The sequence below is a fragment of the Lagenorhynchus albirostris genome, chromosome 6 (assembly GCF_949774975.1).
Source record: "Lagenorhynchus albirostris chromosome 6, mLagAlb1.1, whole genome shotgun sequence".
Lineage (NCBI taxonomy): Eukaryota > Metazoa > Chordata > Mammalia > Artiodactyla > Delphinidae > Lagenorhynchus > Lagenorhynchus albirostris.
Window position 1 is genome coordinate 19,744,243 of NC_083100.1, and position 23,604 is coordinate 19,767,846.

The window sequence follows — 23,604 nt, forward strand, 5'->3', positions numbered from 1 at the left end:
CCCATTCTCTGGAGAAGTGTGTGTGCATGTGTGTGTGTAGTGGGGGACGGTGGCCCCTCGTCCTTTGGTCTCTGACCTTCTGTGGTGTCCGAGGCAGGCGGGCCCTTTGACAGGCAGACGGCACTTTGCTTATGTGTTGTGTGTAAGAACATTCGGCTAGGGGTGTGGCAGGGATGGGCTGAGAGAAGCTGGTCTAGGAATGTCCCATTTTATTTTTGGTCTCATCCTCCCCCTCTTACTGTCGGGTCTTGTCACTCACCTCCAGCACCTCTTCCCCCTGCTCCCCGCCCACAAAGGGGAATTTCTGCTGACCCTGAACAAGTGATGTGCTGTCTCCAGGCGTTGGTTTTCTTGTTGGTGAAGGAGAGGAAGGATTCTCTCGCATGCTCCACCCTCAGTGCCCAGTGCTCAGGGAGGTGGGGAAAGATGGGGAAGGGAGCAAAGATGAGCTTGCTTTCCTGGGCGCCTCCCCCAGGCCTGGGGTTCCTCCTGACCCCCCCCACCTGTCATCCATCTCCCGCCCCTGCAGGCTCTTCGGCTTTGTGGCCCGGAAACAGGGCAGCACCACGGACAACGCCTGCCACCTCTTTGCTGAGCTTGACCCCAACCAGCCGGCCTCCGCCATCGTCAACTTTGTCTCCAAGGTCATGCTGAGTGCCGGCCAGAAGAGATGAACTCCCCCCTCCCCTTGCCCGGGGCCGGGGCAGTGGGGATGGGTATGTGGGGAAGGGACCTGTGCATCCTGACCATCCTTGAATCCAGAAGGAGGACTTTGGGCCAATTTTGGAGAAGGAGAGAAGAAAGTGTCATGTGTGGGGAGAGGGAAGTGAATTGAGCGGGGAGGGGGAGAGAGAGAGAAAGAAGGAAAAAGATGGAGGAGAATAACTCGGATTCCCCCGGGGAGATGGATACTGCAAAACCCCCAGAGCCTCCCAAACTAACCAGGTCCACCTAACTCCCCCTCCACCCTCCGAGAGGATGGAACTCCTCAAGAGAGGCAGAATGAACCTCTCTGGAGATCCACATTTTGGGGGGAAATGGAAAAGCTCTTTCTTCCTAACCCAACTGCTTTGCAAGGAGAAGAAATCCTGTCAAGAGAATCTTTTTCTGTCCACCTCTAGGGTAGATCACCAAACCAAAAAGAGCCACCATGAGACATCCAGCGGCGGAACTTTTGCTTTTGAAAGTGTCTCGGACCTGAGGCCCCTAAGGTCTCTTTGCTCTGCCTCTGATGTACAGTTTGTGGGTGTCTTTATGGGGTGTATATATGGCCACACCCACATCCTCACACACTGATTTCTGTTTGCCTCTCAACTTGAAGTAGAAACAGGTATACTTGTCCGTGTCCCCTGTGTTTGCACACACAAGTGCATACTGTCCAAAGAAAGTTAGAGTCGGGGGTGACAGGGCAGCAGGGAGTGGGCATAAGCCCCCTTCCCCAGGAACACCCAGGATTGTGGGTAATGGACGCTCTCTTGGTCCCTGCACCTGCTCTAACAGCCTTGGGTGCCGCCAACCCCTTCTCCTCAACGGAGACCCCCATGGAGTGGGTCTGGCCACACTGCAACGTTACCCCTGATCTGCCTCCACCAGGAAGCTGGAGCATTGGTTTGAGGAGATGGGGACTTGTGCGTCCGGAGCTCTGGGGAAGAGATCCCTCAGGAAGGGAGGCTGCTGAGCTCTAGGCACCTTCCCCGAGGCGTGTGGCCCAGCCTCGGGGTGGGCAGGTGGCTCCCGCCAGCTCCCAGCCCTCAGCCCCTTCTTGGGTTTCGTGCCCCAGACCAGCCTTTCTCAGACTTGCTTATGTGCATGTTGCCTTTTTGGATGCTGGTGATTGAGCCTTCCCGCTCTGCCCTGCCCTGTTCTGTCCTGCAGGGTCCCCATGTGGGGGCTCATCCTGGGAACCTGCTTCTATAAGCCCTGCTCCGCAAGGCCCAGGAGAGACCCCTGCAGTTCCTGTGCTCCCTCTGCAAGGGATCGGGGGTCTGACTTTTGCTGGACCACCCAGGGGAGCTGGCCAGCTCTGGGGGAGGCTGCCTGCACACCACATGGCCTGCCTGCGATACCAAAGCCTTGCCCTTCCCCCTTCTGCCTTGGTTTCCCCCCAGAGCCCAGCTGCCGCGGAGCAGAGGGCAGAAGGCGCACATTTAGGCCGAAGGGCTGAGAGTCCAGCTGGGCGACTGGGCGCTCCCTGACCACCACCCAAGTGCTCTAAGCCAGACGGGAAATCCACCAGGACTCCATCCCTGAGTAGCTTCTTAAGCCTCTGGGTTCCCTAGAGAGAGGCATTGTACTGATATATAAATATATATAATATATATGTGAGACATACTGACAGAATCTGTAAGCTAATGAAATATAAGAAAAGGTTAAAAAAAAAAAGAATAGGTAAATTGACAAGAAGTATTTATTATTTCCCCATCTAGCTTTATTGCCTCCCTGGCATAATCCAGTCCCCATCCCTCTCTGTACCTATAAGTGAAGCCTGAAAGGTAGGGGCCTTTATCCTTGGAGCAATCAGGGGTCTCCTTGCCCTGGCCTTGGCCTTCCCTAGACTCTGACTAGGGCTCAGCGGGGAGGGGGTGCACGTGCTCCATCCCCTTCACCCCCCTTATTTTTGGCAAGCTGGGCCCGGCTGTCAGCTCCCAGAGATGAGGGCTTAGCAGCCCGCCTCCCGGCAGGCCCGAGCAGGTGTGTGAGCCTGCAGGGGACACGGGTGTGTGTGGTGGGTGTGGGTGACGTGTGCGTCTTGTATTTTTTTTCTCTTCCAAGAAGCTGTATCTGTGTGGATGTTCTGTTTCAAGGAGTTGGAAAGGAGAGCGTCTGAAGATGGTGGGGAGTAGCCCCCTGCTTCCCAAAGATTGAAACCTTGTTCTTGGTGACCAAGACTCCCCCAAAGGGCTCTTCCTTCTGAGGCTTTCAAGCCAGATACCGCGGTTTCCCCTCTCTCATTCCCTACCTAACCCCAACTCTCTTCCCAGACAGAAGAGGATATTCCGCCTCTTCCTTTGTAAATATCTTGATCTCCCACTGGACAGCCCGGGAACTCTCTCCTCCTGGTCTGCACGGCCGGGAGGAACATCAGACTCTTCATGTGAGTCTGGGGTCAGCCTTCACACGTGCTTTCCCACCGCCCACCAGCAGCCCACCCCACTCAGGCCTGAGCCGTGTGTGACTCTGGGAAGGACTCGAGATGCTGGGGAGCTGATCAACTCCCCCGACCCAACATCCTTCTGGAAAGAGTCAGTTTCCGAGAGTGTGGCCTGTCCAGAAGAACGATGGGGAAGGGTACCCCGATCTCCACCATGGTCTCACCTTTGGGTCAGACACTGCTTGGGATAACCCTCCCATGTCTCACAGGTTAGGCCCGTGCACCTTGCACACGTGCGCACACACACACACACACAACCACAGCACTGCAGTACGTTCTTGCCAAAGATTTCCTTTAAAAGAAAGCACTTTTAATAATTATTGTTGTTATTGTGAGAATGTTTATCCTTGTTTCTCCCCATCCCTTTCCCCAACCTTTTTTGCTGTTGTTTATTGTTGAATCTGTTTGTCAGCCAGGAGAGTGCCGTCTGGTCTTGAAAGTGGGCTGGGGAGTGGGGGATGGGAAAGGGTCTGGGAGGAGTTGGCAAGAGAGCGCCGGAGGCTGGAGAGGCCTGGTCAGCTCGTGATGCAGGGATGCAGACCCCAGGCAAGCTCAGGCCCCAGCCCCAGGCCCAGCCTGTGTCTTGCTGTGCATCCAGGCCTCTGAGGCAGCCGAGGCCTTACCGGAGCTGTCCTGTACGGTGTCTGGAGGAAACAGGGGGCAGGGAAGTGACAGCCCTCCAATTCAGCAGGGAGAGAGGCCCAGCAAGGTCCCCGTGGCCCTTCCCAGATGGAGCGAGAGGGGAGGACTGAGCATGGGAATAGTGGAGAGGTGAGCCCAGAGGGGAAATGGGGAGGAAGGGAACAGTTGGATGGAGTTCCAGGGCTGAGCGGATGCCTCTGCCCTGTGATCGTGGTGTTCTGGCTCCCTCCTCCAGCCAGGTGTTCCAGGGACAGAGACATTGCGTCCTAGGCTTGGGAAAGGCCCTTTGACCCAGGTCCTCATCGGAGCCTCTTCCGCAGCAGCTCCAAATGCTTGCGGACTGCCAGGATGCGTTCTTCCCTGGCAGGGTTTTGAGGGATCCCTGGGTGTGTCAGAGACAGGCAGGATGGGGTGGGGGGACCTGGTGGCTCTGTGATCGTAAGAGGGAGCCCAAGGGGCACGTGCGATTCTCTGTAAAGGGGCTCCCGAGGGAGATGAGCCGAACATCTTTCTGCCCACTCGAGTGGGCCGAGCAGAGGTTGGGCAGGCCCCTGGTGCCACCCAGGGGTCTGTGGACGAGTCTGTGTCTGGAACAGTGTCCGTGGCCCCCTCCCTGGGACGTTCGTTCATCACCCCCGCCTCCCGGCTCTTCTCTCCCGCTTTGGTCTTTCCCAGCTTCAGGATCTGGATCTGGGGGGGGATCAAGGAGGCCGATGCCCTTTCCGAGGGCTGCCTCCTGCCCCTACATCTCCCCATCCTCGGGATCCTTGGAGATGCTGGGGGCAGAGTCCAGGGGCTACTTTTCACCCGGGTCGAGGCCCCGGAATCCCGAGACTGGAGTGCCCTGGCCAGTGGTAACACAGAACGTGTGCGCGCGCGTGTGCAAGTGTGGGTGTATGTGTGTGCGTTTTTTGCTTGTCTCTTTAGGGAACTTAGGAGTCGGGTCGGAGGTGGTTGGCAATGGGATGTCAAGTTCACTATCACCCAGCGGCGGAAGGAATCAGGAGGCAGGGCTCGTAGGGCCCCTGATTGGGGGAATCTCAGTGTCGGTGAGGGTGGGATCAACCACACGGGGTGGCGCTCCTCTGTCCTCAGATGTTGAAGTGTTGGAGGACCTCTGTTTATTTCCCACGCTTGGACTTTTCCCAGCTGCGAGGTAATTGTAGAGGGATAGCCCACTTTTGTTTCTAATCAGTGTTCCACAGCTTGAGACTCTCCTGCGTGTCCACATGTGGCTCATGTGTGTGACAGGGCACATCTGTGCATGCATGCTGTGTTTCCCCACCTTTCCCCTCTCTGACATGTCATTCAAAACAAATGTAAGAAACTCCTCACTCCATCCCCTCCTGCCTCCCAGACCCTATGCAGGAAAAACCGAGTAACCCAGCATCCTCCAGATGCCCTGGCTGTGTATTTATATAGATGGAAATATACTTTCTATTTTGTATCATCGTGCCTATAATCTCTGTCACCTTGTATAAACCCTGATGTATGCTACTTACCCTGGATATGAATGTATTGTACACTGATGCTGTCCCACTCCTGTACAGCTGCTTTGTTTCTTTGCAATCCATGGTATGGCTTTATAAATGATAAAGTGAAAGAAAAATCTGTGCCGTTAACTAGCTGTGTTGTTTGGAAAGGGGATATGTCAGGTCTCCAGTGGGTAAAAAGGGGCCTCACCCAGGCTCCGGATATGTGGTGGGCTTCAGGGATGCCGGTGGCGGACGACTCACCCCAAATCCTCCCAGGGCTTCCCTACCATCCAGGTCTTGGGTCTGCTTACAATGAGTTTTTCATCTGGACTGTTTTAGCTAGAAGACAAACTCACATCAAAATGGTTTAAGGAGGGCCTTCCCTGGTGGCGCAGTGGTTGAGAGTCCGCCTGCCGATGCAGGGAACACGGGTTCGTGCCCCGGTCCAGGAAGATCCCACATGCCGCGGAACGGCTGGGCCCGTGAGCCATGGCCGCTGAGCCTGCGCGTCCGGAGCCTGTGCTCTGCAACGGGAGAAGCCACAAAAGTGAGAGGCCCGCGTACCGCAAAAATAAATAAATAAATAAAATGGTTTAAGGAAAAAAAAAAGGAATTTGGTGGCACACATAACCAAGAAGTCCAAGCACAGCTGGTTCCGGGGCTCAAATGGCAGAATCAGGAATTTGTCTCCATTACTTGGTTCTGAGTTGGCTTCATTCTCAGGCAAGCTCTATCCCAGGAGTGGTACCACCGGATGCTCCAGGATATGGCCACTCGAGGCTCCAGGCTTTCATCCTACCAGTAAAAAGAGAGCTCTTTTCTCCCAGTGCTTTCGACAAAAACCTGGGACGAATGCTCATTGGCTCTGATAGACCCTGCTGGGGTCATATGACTAATTCTGAACCAACCGCTCCATCTGGATCTGGGTCACATGACTGCCTCTGGAGCCTTCTGAACCACGGGGACTGAGAACGGGGCAGTGGCTGATCCCTAGAAGGGTGAGATTTATCAGAGGAAGGGGGAATGGAGGCTGCCAGGCAAAACCAGTGGCTGCCCATCAGATGGCAGGTGTGTATCTCACTGGGACCAGTGGTCCTAAGTAAACTCTTGTCAATTCAGAAAGTCTGAGGTGAAGCATGCTAGCACAGTACGGTGTTCCTTGGGAGATCTCAAATACTCATATGACAGCTGCAGTTCCTCATAGAGCTGATCTGAGCTCGGATGAGCTGATTTGGGAGAGTGTGTGTTGAGACCCGCATGCGGCCAGCACAGTGAGTGCCGTGACACGTGGCAGTCTTCTCAAACTGTGTGGTCTCAGGATTCCTTTACAGTCTTAAAAATATTGAGGACCCCAAAGAGCTTTTGTTCACCTGGATTATCTCTTTCCATATTTACCATATTATAAATTAAAGCTGAGAACATTTAAAAAATGTTCACTAATTCACTTCCGCAACAATGTTAAACTCACTACATTAACATAAATAGCTTTTTAATGAAAACTTACATTTTCTAAAACAAAAAGGATTGGATGAGAAGGGTAACACTCTTTTGCAGTTTTGAAAAGCCCCTTTCACGCCTGGCTTAACAGAAGCCAGCTGGATTCTCCTGTCTGCTCCTGCATTCCCTTTGTTGTGATATCACACATATGTACCTCTGGAAAACTCCACCATACACTCGTGGGAAAATGAGAGTGAAAAAGACAAATAACAGCTTAGTATTATTAAGAAATTAGTTTCGATAGTGGTTACTTTACACAACCTCTGAAAGGGTCTCAGGGATCTCTGAGGCCCCAGGCTATACTTTGGGAAGCAGCAGCTCTGAGGGACAAAGACACGTGGAGCATGGACACCCTGCCTGTGATGGTGGATTAACATGTACTGCACCTCTACCGTGTGCTAGGCTTCGTCCTGCCTAATCTTCCCAATGAACCCCTGAGGCAGGTGTTGTTATACCCAAGTGACAAACAAGGAAACTGAGGTCGTGAGAGGCCACGTAGCTTCTAACTGGCAGAGATGATGCTTCTCACTACTAGTGACAGCTGGCGTTTAGCACACCTGCTAGGTGCCAGGGCTGGCACTGAGCACGTACGTGTATTTTCTCATGCGCACACACCCAGTGAGATAACGGCTGTGTCCCTGTCTTCATTTTATAGAGAAAGAAACAGATTCAAAGGGGTTCAGAGAATGCCCGAAATCACAAAGTTACCAAGGGGCAGAGCCAGGCTATGAACCCAGGCGAGCTGACTTCCCAGCTCATGCCTCTTCCTCTGCTCTCAGGGTTTGCAGCAGGAGGGAAAGACAGACTGATGAGTGACGGGCAGGCAGGAGAGCAAACTGACGGCATCGGTCAGACAGGGATTCTAGGCCTGGGCAGTGGTGCTGGCTTGCCGGGGAGTGGCCCAGGACTCCTGTTGCGTGATGGCGGAGGGCACAACCAGCTGTGGAGCGACGTGGCTACCTGAGGCTGGGCCTGGCACAGGGGATGAGAGCGCTAGGTCTGTGCGCTGGGCTGATCTAGCCTGGCTCTGAGGGAACTGAACAGCGAGGCAGGGTGGGGGCCAGCTGTGCTCCCAGTGCCCAGAGGAAGAGGAAATGGGCTGGAGCTGCAGCGGGAGGGGCAGGGAGGTGAGCGCTCATGACCCATCTCAGCACACTGAAGACCCAAAGGACCTTTTCATTTCTTGTAAAGTGTGTGGTCCAGGCACCGTCAGCATCGACCTCGGTGGAGAGCTTATTAGAAAGGCAGAATCTCTGATCCCACCTCAGACCTGCAGATCAGAATCTGCATGTTAACAGGACCCCCAGGAAACCTGCGCAGGCACTGAAGTCCCAGCAGCCCGGGCGGGTCTCACACAACTGGGACTTGACCCCAGGACTTGCCTCAGCAGCTCCTGAAAGGTCAGGACTGAAGTGCTCTTGTCTGGGTCTACATGGGGGACAGCGGTGGGGCCCGCCCTGCGGCTGGGGTTCTGGAGTCTCTGCGGAGACTGGGGCCAGGTAGGGGTGAGGCCTGGCCCTGGCGAGCAGGAACTCCTGTTGCAGCAGATGGACGTGCAGGGTGTGAGCAGAGTCACGCCGGGAAGAGGCAGGAACGTCAGCTGAGGAGAGGGCAGGAGGGGCATAGGGGTGGGGCTGGGGGCCGTAGGTGAGGCATCTCACACTCAGTCTCAGACTTGGCTGAAAAGTACCGAAGCCCGGGTCCCACCCAGAGGTTCCGAGTGAATTGGTCTGAGGACCAGCTGGGGTGCTGGGGTTTTTCGTCTCTCCCCAGGGATTGTACAGGCAGCCAGGGCACAGAAGCACTCCTTAAATGGACTCTTCCGTGGCAGGTGTGTGTGTACCGGAGACGGACAGGGAGGAGAGCAGAGTGTGGAGAAGTCCCCCCGGATTGGCTTGGGCTTCCCCACAGCCAGCCCTTCCCCACGTCCCTCCTTCTTGGGGCGGGAGAATGCTGTCCAAATGTCCGTCCCCTGCACCCAGGCCGGGCTCTACCCAGCCGCCCTAAGGGCCAGTCTTTCTAGGGGGCGTGCCCTCTAGGGCCTATAGACAGACAATGGTGCGAAGGGAAGGGCCTGGAGAACCTAACTCCAGGGGCTCTGGAATGCCTCCTTATCGGTGTTAGGTCAAAGTCTGCCTCCTTCTATGAAAGAACTGGATTTTCCTCATTAGTTGGTGAAAATGACTATTAGTCTTAGCAGTTTCCAAGCAGTTCAAAATAGGGAAAGGATACGGCCGCTTACACAAACACTGACAGGTAAGTGTAGGAACACACACACACATACACACACACACAGGAGACCTGGCCCCTTGGGCCGTGCTGAGTCTCCACTCCTTCCTCCTTCCTGCCAACATTCTGTTCAGGCCCAGGGGTGGGGTACCAGGCCAGCAGGGGGACAGGGCTGCCCCACAGTGTGCCGACCCCTGACTGAGCTAATTAGCAGAGCTGCATGATCAGAGGGGGGAGAGAGCACCCCCATGAGTTCTGGGGGTCAGACCCACTGGGAGGCCTGGTGCACACGGCACATGGCACGTGAGCAAGCTGCAGTCGGTGCAGAAGGGCCCGGGAGACCTCGGCTTGGAGAATAGATGGTGCTGGGAGGATGGGATGCTGGCTGTCCAATGTGCGATGGCCTCTCTTGGACGAGAGAGTCGGCCCTCTCTGGGAGTCACACTGTCATAGGTGAGGGCCACAGGGAAGTCAGAGGAGAGAGGACTGCTAGTAATGAAAGGGATGCTTTGGGAAGGGTGAGTTCCCCGTCCCTGCGGGTGTTGGAGCCAGGACTGCAGAAGGCCCCTCCCAGCCTCCATCCTGGGCGCGGCTGCATGCGCGGCCTAGGAGAGCCCCTCTTCCGGCCAGAGCCGGGAGTGCAGACATGGCTGGGCCCATCCTCCAGGTGCCCTCCCTCAGAGCCTGCTGGCCTCAGAGGCAGGCTTGGCTGGGTGTGGTTCTGGCTTTGCTGGGATCTCAGGAAAGTTGTTTCCCTCTCTGGGCCGAGTTTTCGCATCTGTAAAATGGGCTAACACCCACCCTGGAGGGCCGGTGTGAGGATTGAGACCACATGGCACGGAGCATGGCCCTTAGTCTACTACTGGGCTGTCGGCCCTGGAGGAGTATGTATTTCCCCCTTTTCTTGTGCCTCTTGCCTCCTCCACTCCATTTTCTCGGGCCTCTGGGCAGACTTGGCAGCAGAGAGGACTTGTAGCTGAAAGCCTCCCGAACGATATTGATCTCGCCGGCTCCCGACTCCAGACCACGGTGCTTGGGGATGGTGGTACAGCCGCCTCCACGGCTCCAGCTTTTATGGGGTTTAAAGATCATCTCTGGTCATCGAGACAGGATGTCCAGGTTCTGGGTCCCTCCTCTCAGTCTCTGCTCCATTCCCTGACTGGTCCTGGGAAACCTCACATTCCAGGGTAAGGTCCTGGGAAAGTAGGGGGTGCCCTATTTTCAGGTCACCAGCCCCCGGCCCACCTCCAGCACCATATCCTGCCTGAGCAGAATCTGACCTGACAGCACCACGGCCCTCCCTCAGGGGACTCGGACTGGTTGGGGATATCAGGAGTGGGGGCACGTGGGGCAGGGGTCCTTGAGGAGGGCAGGAGATCACCAGGAGAAATGAGGAAAACATCACAGCCATGGAGACCTTGAGTAAGTCAATCACTCCGTCAATTAATTAATTCTCCAGGTATTTATTGAGCATCTACTATGGGAGGTACTGAGCAATCTGGGTGTTTGTTCATCTTGCAGCATCCCAGTCTAAGGGCAGTGGGGAAGGGGGGTGGGCAGGGAAAACCTATGAAGAAATGTCAAATTTATCATCACAATGTGATAAATGCCCTGGGCAAAAGGTACACCATGCAGCAAGAATTTGTAAATGGACCTGGATGGTCTGCAGAGAGCAAAGAAAATGTTCCTGAGGAAGTGACACTTTCTGAATGTTAAGGTCCAAAGGGTGAACAGAAGAGGATCTGGGCAAAGTGGGGGAGCAAGGTGATTCAGGCCGAGGGAATAGCACATGCCAAGGTCCAGGGGCAGGAGAGGCGTTTGGGTCTGAGCCCGTCTACCTCCCCTGGGTAGCACTTGTTTTTTTTGGGGGGGGTGGGTGGCACTTTTGACACTCCTTTGGAGGCCAGGTAGAAAAGTGGTTACGTGCACAGGCTGTGGTGTCAGACTGCCTGGGTTCAAATTCTAGCTCCATCCCTACTAGCTGTGTGACCTTGGCCATGTTCCTTGCCCTTGTTTCCACACCTGTAAATGTGAGATGGTAATAGAGGTACCTGACTCAGGGGGCTGTGGTAAGAAATGGGAGTCTGCACTCATACAAGCAGCTTGGGACAGCGCCCGGCCACCAGCAGATGCTCATACATGTTAGCCGGGTTTGCCACTTATGCATTTAATATTTCCCCCCTCCCTCCCTCAACTATAAAGTCCCTAAGAGCAAGGACCCAGGTCTGTATCTGAAGCCCCAGCACAGTGTCCTGCATGTTGGAGGCCCTCTATCAATGTTGGTGGAAGGAATGAGGTAACGGCAAGGTCAGTGTAGCCCCTGGAGCTGGGGGGTGGGGGGTGGGAAGGGTGAGTTAGGCGGGGCTTATTCGGTCATGTGAAGCATCTGGTGTTTGCTGTAAAAGCAGGGGAGGTTTTTGAAGGTTCTGCATCAAGGGGGTGGTGGGATCAGGCTGGCATTTTGCAAAGATGACTGGGCTGTTTCAACATCTATTGAACCCCAACTATATGCTAGATGCTGTATTAGGTGTTGTATTAAATGTTATCTCATTTATTTGTTGATGAAATGACCCTGGGAAATAGGTGTACAGCTAAGGAAATTAAAGCTTAGAAAGATTAAGTAGTTTGCCCAAGATGTCATAGCTGGAAAATTCTACATAAATGGACTTAAGATCTCTTTAGTTCTGTATTATTTAGCATATTGGTTCAGCTTCTATAACAGAGATTTCAAATGACCAAACACTTAAATGTGATAGAAGTTGGGACGAAGTGAGAGAGTGGCATGGACATATATACACTACCCAATGTAAAATAGATAGTTAGTGGGAAGCAGCCGCATAGCACAGGGAGATCAGCTCGGTGCTTTGTGACCACCTAGAGGGGTGGGATAGGGAGGGTGGGAGGGAGATGCAAGAGGGAGGAGATATGGGGACATATGTATATGTATAACTGATTCACTTTGTTATAAAGCAGAAACTAACACACCATTGTAAAGCAGTTATTCTCCAATAAAGATGTTGAAAAAAAAAAAAAGTTTGGATGGGAAGGTAGAGACCGGGAAAGAAGGCAATTTGCCCTGGAAATCTAAAGCCCCCTGGGGGTGGCCTTTCAGGAGAAGCTGCCTGATACCTAAGCAGCAGTATCAGCAGGTGTCAGTTGGGGAAAGAGAAGCCTGCTCTCAATGACACGCCTTCAGTGACTAAAGCCTGCGAACTCTATCCCACGTGGAGATAAGAGAGGTGAGAACCAGGTGAGCTGCAGTGTTAGCCTTTGCGTGGGCTCCGGGTGGCATTACAGCCATCTCACTCACTTCCTCTGCTCGACTTCCTGCTCCAGGAGCTTGCCCACCCAGCCTCTAATAACCCCAAGTCCTGGACTGCTGTTGAGGGGACTGGCTGGGCCAGGTAAACAGGCAGGGAGGGAACAGACGCAAACACCAGAGGAGGGTGCTGGGCGCTCCTCTGGACTCGACACAGGGGGCAGCCCCGCGGAGGCTCTTCCCATCTGTCTAGCGCCTTCATTTTTCCCTTCCTATCTGCACTTTCCTTCTTCCTTCCCTGTTTTCTGTCCCCGCCTGTCCTGTCTCCCAGCGGCCCCTCCCAGTCGAGCCACCAGTAGACAGGGCTTTGGCTGTATCTGCGGCAGGTGGTTCCTCTTGGGGGAAGGAGACCAGGGGGAACCTCCCTTCCCAGGGGCCTTGGGGGACATGAGGGGCCTAGGCTTGGGCTGGGGAGAGCTGAGGGAGGACTTTGGAAAGTCCAGCCAGGGTTAGGATTCTCCAATCTGCGTGTTTTCTCCTCCAGCCTTATGTCCACACTGGGGATGGCTTCTCAGAGCAGTAGTGGGCCTAAGGCTCCCTCCAGTGGCCAACAGGGGCACTGCAGGCACTCGAGGCACCTTCTGGAAGAGGTCATAGTGCGCAGCTTGGCTGAGCCAACTTCCAAGGCCTAAGGGATGCGGTGGGTTGAGAGCTGAAAGCTGAGAGTCATCGGGCACTTAGAAGCAGGCTGTTTATTGAAAACTCCAGGGGAGTGGCGGGAACGGAGAGCTGGTGGCCTCTGTTCCCAGCATCAGTTACCCCTCCCGGCAGATTGGAGTTGGTCCCGAGCTTCTCCATGGCTTACCTGGGGCCAGGGCTGGAGACCACGCAGGCGGTCAGAGGTGGCAGGAGCCAGTGAGGCCCTGGTCCCAGGGGGTGGCCAGTGGAAGGGGCACTGGAGTAGCAGCCAGGAGATTTGGGTAGACTAGGGGCTGGCCAAGAGAACTCCCCTCTCAAAGCCTCAGTGCCCTCTTCTTGAACTGGGCCTCTGGGACAAGTGATGTCTCTAGGTGTCTCCTCACAGCCGTGCATGGCCCATCCCCGTGTTCTTACTCCCTGGGTCTGCAAGGCCCATCTGTCCAACCCCCTGCAGCCAGCCCGAAGTGCACCCTCTCCGTCAAGCTGGCAAGCAGACGAGTGTCTCTCCCAGGCCAACGATGCAGCTTTCTGTCCCCTTTGCCCTTTAGAATGATCTGACACTGGAAATTTTCTTCTGCTCACCCTCGTGTCCCCTCCTTCTGCGCGAGCGCACTGCTGGAGAGCCCAGCACTTACAAAGACAGAAAACAGCTGCTTCCCGTCCTCAGGGTTCTGGGTCTGAGAATCAGGCATGAGGCATCTGCATCCCCTGGACTTGGTTAGTTTACTTCCTTCTTCTTCACATGACCTCACATGACCTCCATGACCTTCTTCAATGACCTCCATGAAGAGAGTGAGAATAAGCATCTATATTTCTCTCCAGCACTCTCAGGCCTCCGATCTCACCACAGTGCCCCAGGTCTTTAGGACAGAGAAGCTGAATCTGATGGAAAAGAAAAATAAATGGATGAGTGAATAAACCTGTTTTCCCCAAAAAGGAGGGATGGTGGGTGCCTTTGCCCATGCAGGACCAAAGCTCTGATAAACCAGCTGAGAAGCAAAGATGAGAAAACTTCTCCTTTCACTGGCGTGTGACGCATGGAGGAAGAACGCATGGTTGGGGAGGAGCAGCCCTCAGGTCCTTGCAACTGGAGCCCGAGTTGCAGCTTATGATCCCCAGGCCATTTTGCCCTCTCTCTGCCTCAGTTTCCTTGCCTATAAAATGGGACGGTAATTGTCAAAATGATGTGCATATTCATGATTACATATGTAGAGTGTCTAGCCCTGTGCTCATGTGGAATACTGGGAGTGAAGTAACGTCTGTTGACTGCCTACGATACGGCAGGTCCTATGGGAGATGCACAGATCTCAGTTCACAGATGAGCAAACTAAGACTCAGAGAAGGTGACAATTGAATTCATGAGAACCTACGTCTATCAGCTTCTAAAGACTGTGGGTCTATCTAGAAAGGTGTAGATGTGGAGGGGGCAGGAGCCCACCGAAGGTAGGGTCCTGAGAAGGCGGAAGCCCTTGTGAGATCAGAGAAGAGCCAGAGGGAGGGAGGGAAGGAGGGAGGGAGGGAGGGAGGGAGGGAGAAGGGAGACAGCAAGTATGGAGCTTACAGAGGAGACTCAGGGCTCATGTGACCTGGTGACCATCTCATCTCACTGTGCCCTTTGCAAGCAAGACAGCCGAGCTCAGAGAGGGGAAGCGACTTTCCACAGGTCACTTGATATCTTAGAGCCTGGCTGGTCCAAAGAGCCAGTGATAGAGATCCTAGAACAGTCAGCAAGAGGCTGGTGAGGCCAGACAGTTTCTAGGAGGCATCTGGGAAGAATCCAGGCCTGGCCATGGATGGCACAGGGAAGCAGGCCCATGGAGGGAGTGGGGACACCCTCAAAGCGGGGGTGGGGTGGTGGGAAACCAGAGAGTCAATATGGGGTCCTCCTGTCCAGCCGGAGCCAGGAGAGCCCCAAGACAGCACTGAGGGGGAGGGGTCACCTCTCCCGACTCTGGAGAAGCTGGGGATGCTCCTGGACGCAGTAGGAGAGAACCAGCCTCATGGGAATGCAGGGAAGGTGAAGCCACAGAGAGGCAGCTCAAGCCCAGGGACGTCACAGTTTAGTGTCTGAATCAGCCCAACGTCCAGCTGTGGCCACTGAGGCCAGCCGCCTGGTTCAGAATTCTCTCCCTTTTTAGAAGAGGAAAGTGGGCATTCGGCCTCCCTGCTGCCTCTGCCCTGGTCCTGGGGAAGAGGTTGGTTTTAAGAATGGGGGCTGATATGGGAATATATGTATGTATATAACTGATTCATTTTGTTGTGAAGCTGAAGCTAACATGCCATTGTAAAGCAATTATACTCCAATAAAGATGTTAAAAAAAATTACATTATATTCTCTGCTTACTTTTATTAAATGGAACAGAAAAAAAAAAAAAAAAAGAATGGGGGCTGTAGAGCAGGGGTTCCCAACCCCCGGGCCGCGGACCGGTGCTGGTCCGCGGCCTGTTAGGAACCGGGCCGCGCAGCAGGAGGTGAGCGGCAGGCGAGCGAGTGAAGCTTCCTCTGCCGCTGCCCATCGCTCCCATTACCGTCTGAGCCATCCCCACCCCCGCCACCCCCGGTCCATGGAAAAATTGTCTTCCACGAAGCGAAACCGGTCCCTGGTGCCAAAAAGTTTGGGGACGGCGGCTGCAGAGGAATTTGAAAGGGGATGTCGCCCCCTGGTGGCCCGTGGCAGTGGTACTGCGAGCCGAGGCTGGAAGGCCAGAGGAGGCGCCCCGGGCAGCCAGAGCTGACTTGATGAAATACTTTTGAGCTCCTCCTAGTGTCAGGCTCCCTTTGTGAGTGAGGCCCAGGAGCAGGGCGCATGGGGGATAGAGCGGTGGCTTTCAATACACTACCAAACGTAAAATACGTAGCTAGTGGGAAGCAGCTGCATAGCACAGGGAGATCAGCTCAGTGCTTTGTGACCACCTAGAGGGGTGGGATAGGGAGGGTCGGAGGGAGGGAGACGCAAGAGGGAAGAGATATGGGAACATATGTATATGTATAACTGGTGCACTTTGTTATAAAGCAGAAACTAACACACCATTGTAAAGCAACTATACTCCAATAAAGATGTTAAAAAAAAGAATCAATGTAGTGAGTGTGGTTTTCTCTGGAGATGCTTTGGGGCTATAGCAGGCACAGTACAGTAGTGGCGGTGGTGGGTACAGAGGCACAGAAGGATGCGTACTGAGCTCCTAGCAGGAACCGGGCCCTGTGCTAGCCACTGAGGATGCAGAGATGAGCAGGCCCTGCTCCTTGCCCTCCATGGTCCACGCAGGACTCAGATGAGAGACCAGGTGACGAGGATACAGCCATCCCAGGATGGAGACACACAGTGGCAGGGGCGCAGCCATTTCTCCTGTGGAGGAGTTTCTGGCCTCTCTCCTCACCCCTCAGTCTTTTTCATGTCAGGACAAGTGACTCGTCGGGTTGGGAGTTTGTGAGGAGAAATCGAGCAAGTTGTCCAGCTCCTTCTGCTTGCCTTCTCTCCCTCCGAGCCAGCATGTTCTCAAGGCATTTGCACTCCAGTCTCTTCCCTCACTGGCGAGGGCCCTGTCCTGTGCAGGGGCCTGTGGCTGTTTAGCACTGCTCATGTCCAGGACAGGAGGCTCTAGTTTTTGTTGTTGTTGTTGTTTTGTTTTTGTGGTACGCGGGCCTCTCACTGTTGTGGCCTCTGGACACTCAGGCTCAGCGGCCATGGCTCATGTGCCCTGCTGCTCCGTGGCATGTGGGATCCTCCCGGACCGGGGCACGAACTTGTGTCCCCTGCATCGGCAGACGGACTCCCAACCACTGCACCACCAGGGAAGCCCCCGAGGCTCTAGTTTTGAGTGATATATGAACAGTTCTTGTGGCCATGGATCTAAAGTCACGTTCTTCAGTCAGCTCTGTCACTAACATTTTGATTTTCATCTTCAGGACTTTTGGCCAATCTCTCAGTAGCTTCTGAATTCAGGTGTGGGGAGAGGATGTTATTTGTTGATTCTCTAAAGCAGTGATTCTCAACCAGGTGTAGTTTCGCCTGCCCAGGTGACACTTATCATAACTGCGGGGTGGGGGAGTGGTGCTCTTGGCACGTAGTAGAGGCTGGGGACGCTAAAAAAAAATGTCCTAAGATACCCAAGACTGCCCCTCACAACAAGAATTATCCAACCCAAACTGTCAAGAGTTCTGAGGTTGATAAACCTTCGCCTGAAGCATAGAGAAATTAAAACAGAAATGTCTAATTCAGCCTTGTGGAGGAAGGTGTGTGACGTAGGAGTTTAAAGAAGGCTTCTGGAAGGAGGTAATATCTGGTTTGGGTTTTGATGTATAAGTTGGAGATTTCCATGCAGACGAAGAGTATAGAGGGGGGACAGGTGGAAATATCCAGACAGCAGGAAGAGCGTGCACAGGCATGAGGGTGAAAGGCCATGGTGCCTGTGGTTGAGCATGTTTGGGGCAGGGGTTGTGAACAGGGAGTGTAGGCTGTGGAGGTGGGCAGGGCCAAGCAAACTTTGCTACAGAGTACGTTTTTGTAAAGTATAGACAAGCATAAAATACATTCAGAAGAGAGCACAAATGCAAGTGTATGTAATGTAGAGCTCAATGAATCATTAAGTATATGGTGTTGTTTCCAGTTCTGGGCTACTATGAATAAAGCTCTATATACATCTTTGTACATGTCTCTTGATGTTCACTCCTATGAATTTCTTTCTGGGTGTAAATCTAGGAATGGAATGGCAGGGTCAAGGGGTATTCATATGTTCAACTTCAGTCGATATTGTCAAGCGATTTTCCAAAGCTCTTGTAGGATTCTACACTCCTGCCAATAGTGAAAGAGAATTCCCATTGTTCTCCATCTCCATCAACACCTAACATCAGCAGTTTCTTAAATTTTAGCACTTCTGGGGTATGTGTAATGGCAGGCATTTGGTGTATTTTTTAAAAATAAGGTTTATTGATTATATAATTTGTATAACAGTAAAATTCACCATTTTAGGTCTACAGGTCTATGAATTTTCACTAACCTATATGTTTTTGTAATGAAAATATATAATATTTCCTCACCCCCAAAGTTCCCTTGCTCCTCTTTGTAGTCGATCCTCTCCTGTCATCCCCAGTCCCTAGAAACAAACTGATCTGTTTTCTGTCTTTATAGTTGTGCCTTTTCTGGAATGCTGTGTATATGGAATCATAGATTATGACTACTTTCTTATAGCAATATGTTTTTGACATTCATCTGACGTATTGCATGGATGAGCAGATGGCTAATTTCAAAAGCAAGATGGAAACTATGGGAAAATCAAATGGAAATGCTAGAAATAGAAAATATGGTAACAGAAATGAAGAATGTCTTTCATAGTTAATTATCAGAGAAATGCAAATCAAAACTACAATGAGGTATCACCTCACACCAGTCAGAATGGCCATCATTAAAAGTCCACAAACAATAAATGCTGGAGACGGTGTTGAGAAAAGGGAACCCTCCTACACTGTTGGTGGAAATGTAAATTGGTGCAGCCGCTATGCAAAACATTCTGGAAGTTCCTTAAAAAACTAAAAATAGAGTTACATACGATCCAGCAATCCCACTCCTGGGTGCATATCCAGACAAAACTGTAACTAGAAAAGATTCATGCACCCCAGTGTTCATAGTAGCACTATTTACAATAGCCAAGCCATGGAAGCAACCTAAATGTCCATCGAAAAATGAATGGGTAGGGCTTCCCTGGTGGCGCAGTGGTTGGGAGTCCGCCTGCCGATGCGGGGGACGCGGGTTCGTGCCCCGGTCCGGGAGGAGCCCATATGCCGCGGAGCAGCTGGGCCCGTGAGCCATGGCCGCTGAGCCTGCGCGTCCAGAGCCTGTGCTCCGCAACGGGAGAGGCCACGACAGTGAGAGGCCCGCGTACCGCAAAAAAAAAAAAAAAAAAAAAAAAAAAAAAAGAATGGGTAAAGAAGATGTGGTATATGTATACAATGGAATACTAGTCAGCCATAAACTAGAAGGAAATAATGCCATTTGCAGCAACATGGATGGACCTAGAGATTATCATACTAAGTGAAGTTAAGTCAGACAGAGAAAGACAAATATGTGTTATCGCTTATATGTGGAATCTAAAATATGATACAAATGAACTTATTTACAAAACAGAAACAGATTCACAGACATAGAAAACAAATTTATAGTTACCAAAGGGGAAAGAGATGGGAGGGATAAATTAGGAGTTTGGGATTAACAGATATACACTATTCTATATAAAATAGATAAACAACAAGGTCCTACTGTAGAGCACAGGGAACTATATTCAATATTTTGTAATAACCTATAATGGAAATAAATATGAAAAAGAATATGTATATTTCACTTTGCTGTACACAAGAAACTAACACAGCCTTGTAAATCAACTATACTTCAAATAAAATAATGTAAAAAAAAAAAAGAAATGAAGAATGCCTTTGATGGGTTCATCTCTCATCTCTTTCTTTCCTTCTGTGTCATAATTTTCAGCATAAATAGTGGGAAGAGACACAAACAAGAAAAAAATGTGATGATAGGTTCCTTGGTTGTTTGTGTTTCTTAGAACACTGTTGTCTTTTTCTGAGTTCAAAGCAAGTTCTGGTTCACATGGAAGGTGTGGCCTCTCATGGCTGTCAGTGTCCTGCTTACCCAGTCGTAGATATAACATGCTTACCTCGTACTCACTTTTGGTCTTGCTGAATTCCCACGCATAGTGCATCCACTGGATTCTATGCTTGTGGGACATTGCCAACAGCTGTATGTGTGTGGGCAGCAAGGAATAGGGGACAAGCTTGTTGCTGAGTCTTCTATGCTAATGGGCATGCTCCATGGGCCCATTTGACTTGACTTACAAAACACAAGTTCAAAGATACACTCATTGAGAATGGCATGATGTTGACAGCAGAACATTAAAACAAGAATGGGGCCCTCCTGAGGGCAGGGCCCTCACAGCTGTATGGACCCTGGAGCCCTGCTCCATCCTTCCTTATCCCAGCCCTTCATCCAGATGGAACTTTAACTTTGTTTCTTCTTTTTTTTTAAACTGATGTATAGTTAATTTACAATATTGTGTTAGTTTCAGGTCTATAGCATAGGGATTCAGTTACTTTTTTCAGATGGTATTTCGTTATAGGTTATTACAAGATATTGAATGTAATTCCCTGTGCTATATAGTAAATCCTTGTTGCTTATTTATTTTATGTATAGTCATTTGTATCTGTTAATCCCATACTCCTAATTTGTCCCTCCCTCCCTCTCCCCTTTGGTAACCATAAACTTGTTTTCTATATCTTTTTTTTTTTGTGGTAAGCGGCCCTCTCACTGTTGTGGCCTCTCCCGTTGCGGAGCACAGGCTCCGGACGTGCAGGCTCAGTGGCCATGGCTCATGGGCCCAGCCGCTCCGCGGCATGTGGGATCTTCTTGGACTGGGACACGAACCCGTGTCCCCTGCATCAGCAGGCGGACTCTAAACCACTGCGCCACCAGGGAAGCCCTGTTTTCTATATCTTTTAACTTCCTGTTTTTAAGTTTTGTTTGTTTGTGATTTCCTCTCCATGCTATAATCCTGTTTCTTGGTTATCAGTTTAAGAGATTATCCAGTCTTTTTCTGCTATGAAAGATGACTGCTAACTCATATAATTCCAGTTACTACCAAATCGTTACTTTTAGTTCCTCTTTTGTTTATTTTGAAAACTTATAAAAATAAAATGCTTCCTTATTTCTTGGTACATAAGTTATAAAAATGTATCTTGATTCCCCAGTTTTGTAAATTGAGGATATTCGGGACCATTTCCTTCACCTATTTTCACTTTTTGCATGTGTGCTTTTACTTACCATATCTGTTAGAGTGAGTGCAACACGAACGAAACAAATATGTCTCAAGGCCAATAAAGGTTTATTTACTGTTCATGTAATGGCACTGGAAGATGAATAGGTTGGCAGGTCATTTGTTGATTTAGTCTGATGGAAACCTTATGTATTCAATGACAAATCAATGTGGTTTCCATGGTAATAATCAGCTTTTAAGCCAGCTGGAAAGAATAAAGAATGTGGGCAAGAGTACATGGGGGATGTTTATGGACCAGGCACAGAAGTGGCATGTGTTATTTCATTCACATTCCATTGGCTAGAACTCTGTCATATGGGCACACTTTACTGCAAGGGACTTTGGGAAATGTATTCTACTTAGGTGCCCAGGAAGAAGAGGAAATCAGAATGATTCATTTTGATTAATAACTAGTGGTCTTCGTATATTGTCAAGTTCTGAGTCTGCATTTTCTCTTTCAGCAATTTATTTCTGTGTTAAATCTAAAAGCTGAAAATCAACATGTCGCTTTTACACGAACACAGCTGTGTGGTCATGATTATGGTGCAGGACAAAATCCATTCTAGATAGTCTGATGGGGAAGAAATTTATTAAATGGATTTCAACATTATCAGGAGGGCTGAAAAAAACAGATGCTAGCTTAAGATTTCAGGAACTCCTTCAGAAATAGTCCCCAAGAGACCCGTGACTCTTGTGGAGTCAGGGAGCTGCCATCTCCAGAGCCATGCTGGTCGGGTCTGTGAACAGGATGCTGCCTTAATGAAGGAGCTACCACTGCGGGCTCTAGAACCACACAGAGCTGCTCTGACTTGACGAGCAGAATGACCTCAGCACTCTTGAGCTTGTGGCTGGACATTCAGACTTCTGTTAATGCTGCCACGGAAACACCAGTACCTCCATGGCTGTGTGTACTGGCAGGAAACAGCACAAGCAGAAAAACCCCACCTCTGCTTTCAAACAGCTTGAGTGCCTCTGACTGACAGAGTGTAAATCACATCTAAAACTCTAGCTGCAAGGGAGCCTGGGAAACATAGCGCTCAGTTGTCCAGCCTCTGCCGCACAGAAACACACACCAGAGGAGGGGGCGGGGAATGGAGGCTGAGCACCAACCCGCCCCATCCGTCAAATTCCATCCCTTTACTAATCATCATCTTTTACCCATACTTAAATTTACAAACAACTTCTATAGGAACAACGTTCCCCCTCTGAATATAATACAATCATTTCTTATGAACCAAAACACATTCATGGTCTCCTACAAGGCTGATGGGACACCCAAAGTTGCATTAGTTATTTCATGCACCACTTGGTCATGAGCTTTCTCCCTCTTGTTTAATTACAATGACAGCTGGAGATGTTGTAGCCCATGGACTAAATGATGAAATTAACCCCCCAAACACCTTCTATAAAAAATTTCTATAAAATAAAAAAAAATTCTATAAAAAATTCTATAAAAAAATTTATAGAATTTTTATACATTCTATAAAAAATGGTAGGGAAAAGAAAAAGGGAAAAATAGGAAATTATGATTGCTATTTTTAAGTAACAAAGAAAGCAAGAGACCTTGGGTAGCTTTTATAGCCCTCCTATCTGCAACTGGTCATGAGATTGTAGTGTCATTTGGGTATTGCCCTGGTGGAGTGACCCCAAACTATTCCTGAGGGCTCTGAGTCTTTGATGGACTTCTTCCTATTGGGTTGCTAGAATGTTCCAGTTATTTGCCACTGAACATGGCCATATTTGGAGAGGCTCCAGAGGATCGCTTGGATTCTTGACATATTTTCCCTGCTGCCACACAGGGAACTTTATTCCTGTGATGCAACCTTATTCCCCTTTTGCCTTATTCTTATGCCTTTGCCTGTTGATTTAATGGCATAAAAAAGACCCAGATGGCTAGGAAACAGGTTCCTATTCCTATGTTTAGTGGATCCATTTTTGGTTTCCTAGGGGACGATTTTTTCCTTTGGGTACTTAGATGTCTACATCAGCTTAGCCCAAGGAATGGGAAAAATTGTCTGTAAGGGCCCTTTAGGGTTAATAGAGAGGGGTACCTCCCCTATTTCTATTCCTTAGTTCCTCCATATGTGTATTTCTGGCTATAAGCACAACAGTCTCCTATCTTAACCCCAGTTCTGAGCACATACTGCGACCTGCAAATGACATCCCACACTCATAAGATGTTGACTCCAAGCTAAAGTTGTAATGAAATCTTCAACACGTTAGTCGGCTGTTCTATTACTCCAGCTTCTGTGGGTGATGAGATCCATGATAAGTCTAGTGTATCCTTTGGAAATAAGCCTTTCATCCATTGATCTAAAATGACTTTCCTGGACAGAAGCAATGTTGAGAGGAAGAAACAATGGTGTTGCTGGCAGAGGAACAACAGGCAGAGAAGACAAATCCATATTCCAGGAAGTCTCTACTCCAGTAAGGACAAATCACTTCCCCTTCCATGATGGAAAGTGTCTAATAGGGTGGCAAACTATTGCACTGGGTGCTCAGTATGCCTCTCTGCTATTGCATACTCAGAATAATCTCAGGGAAGGGAAATCTGGGCCCTTGCATGAAGTCCACCTCTGCTATCATGGCCACTTTGTTCATGAACCCATTGAATAAACACTGGGCTGTCTGGGTAGAGAGGCCAGCTGATATCTGTTGAATAGGTCATCTTGTCCACCCAATCATCAGAAGCCTTGTCTGCAGAGAATGCATTTGGTAAGTTTGGTAGGCAGAACGACGCCCTGAAGATGTCCGTATCCTAATCTTTAGAATCGTAAATGTGCTACCCTACATGGCAAAAGAGACTTTGCTGAGGTGATTAAGTTAAAGGTCAGAGCT

At 50.6% G+C, this 23,604-nt stretch overlaps 1 protein-coding gene across 10 annotated transcripts in view; it reads left to right on the plus strand.

The window, feature by feature from the left end:
• The window catches only part of TNS1 (tensin 1), a 190,851-nt gene extending 185,447 nt beyond the window's left edge, over positions 1-5,404 (plus strand). For all 10 annotated transcript variants that reach the window (XM_060152144.1, XM_060152138.1, XM_060152140.1 and 7 more), the window contains one exon: positions 530-5,404. In XM_060152144.1, coding sequence (XP_060008127.1) covers positions 530-674 — 145 coding nt within the window. In that variant the 3' untranslated portion in view covers positions 675-5,404. The remainder of the gene's footprint in view (positions 1-529) is intronic.
• The last annotated feature ends 18,200 nt before the right edge of the window (positions 5,405-23,604 follow it).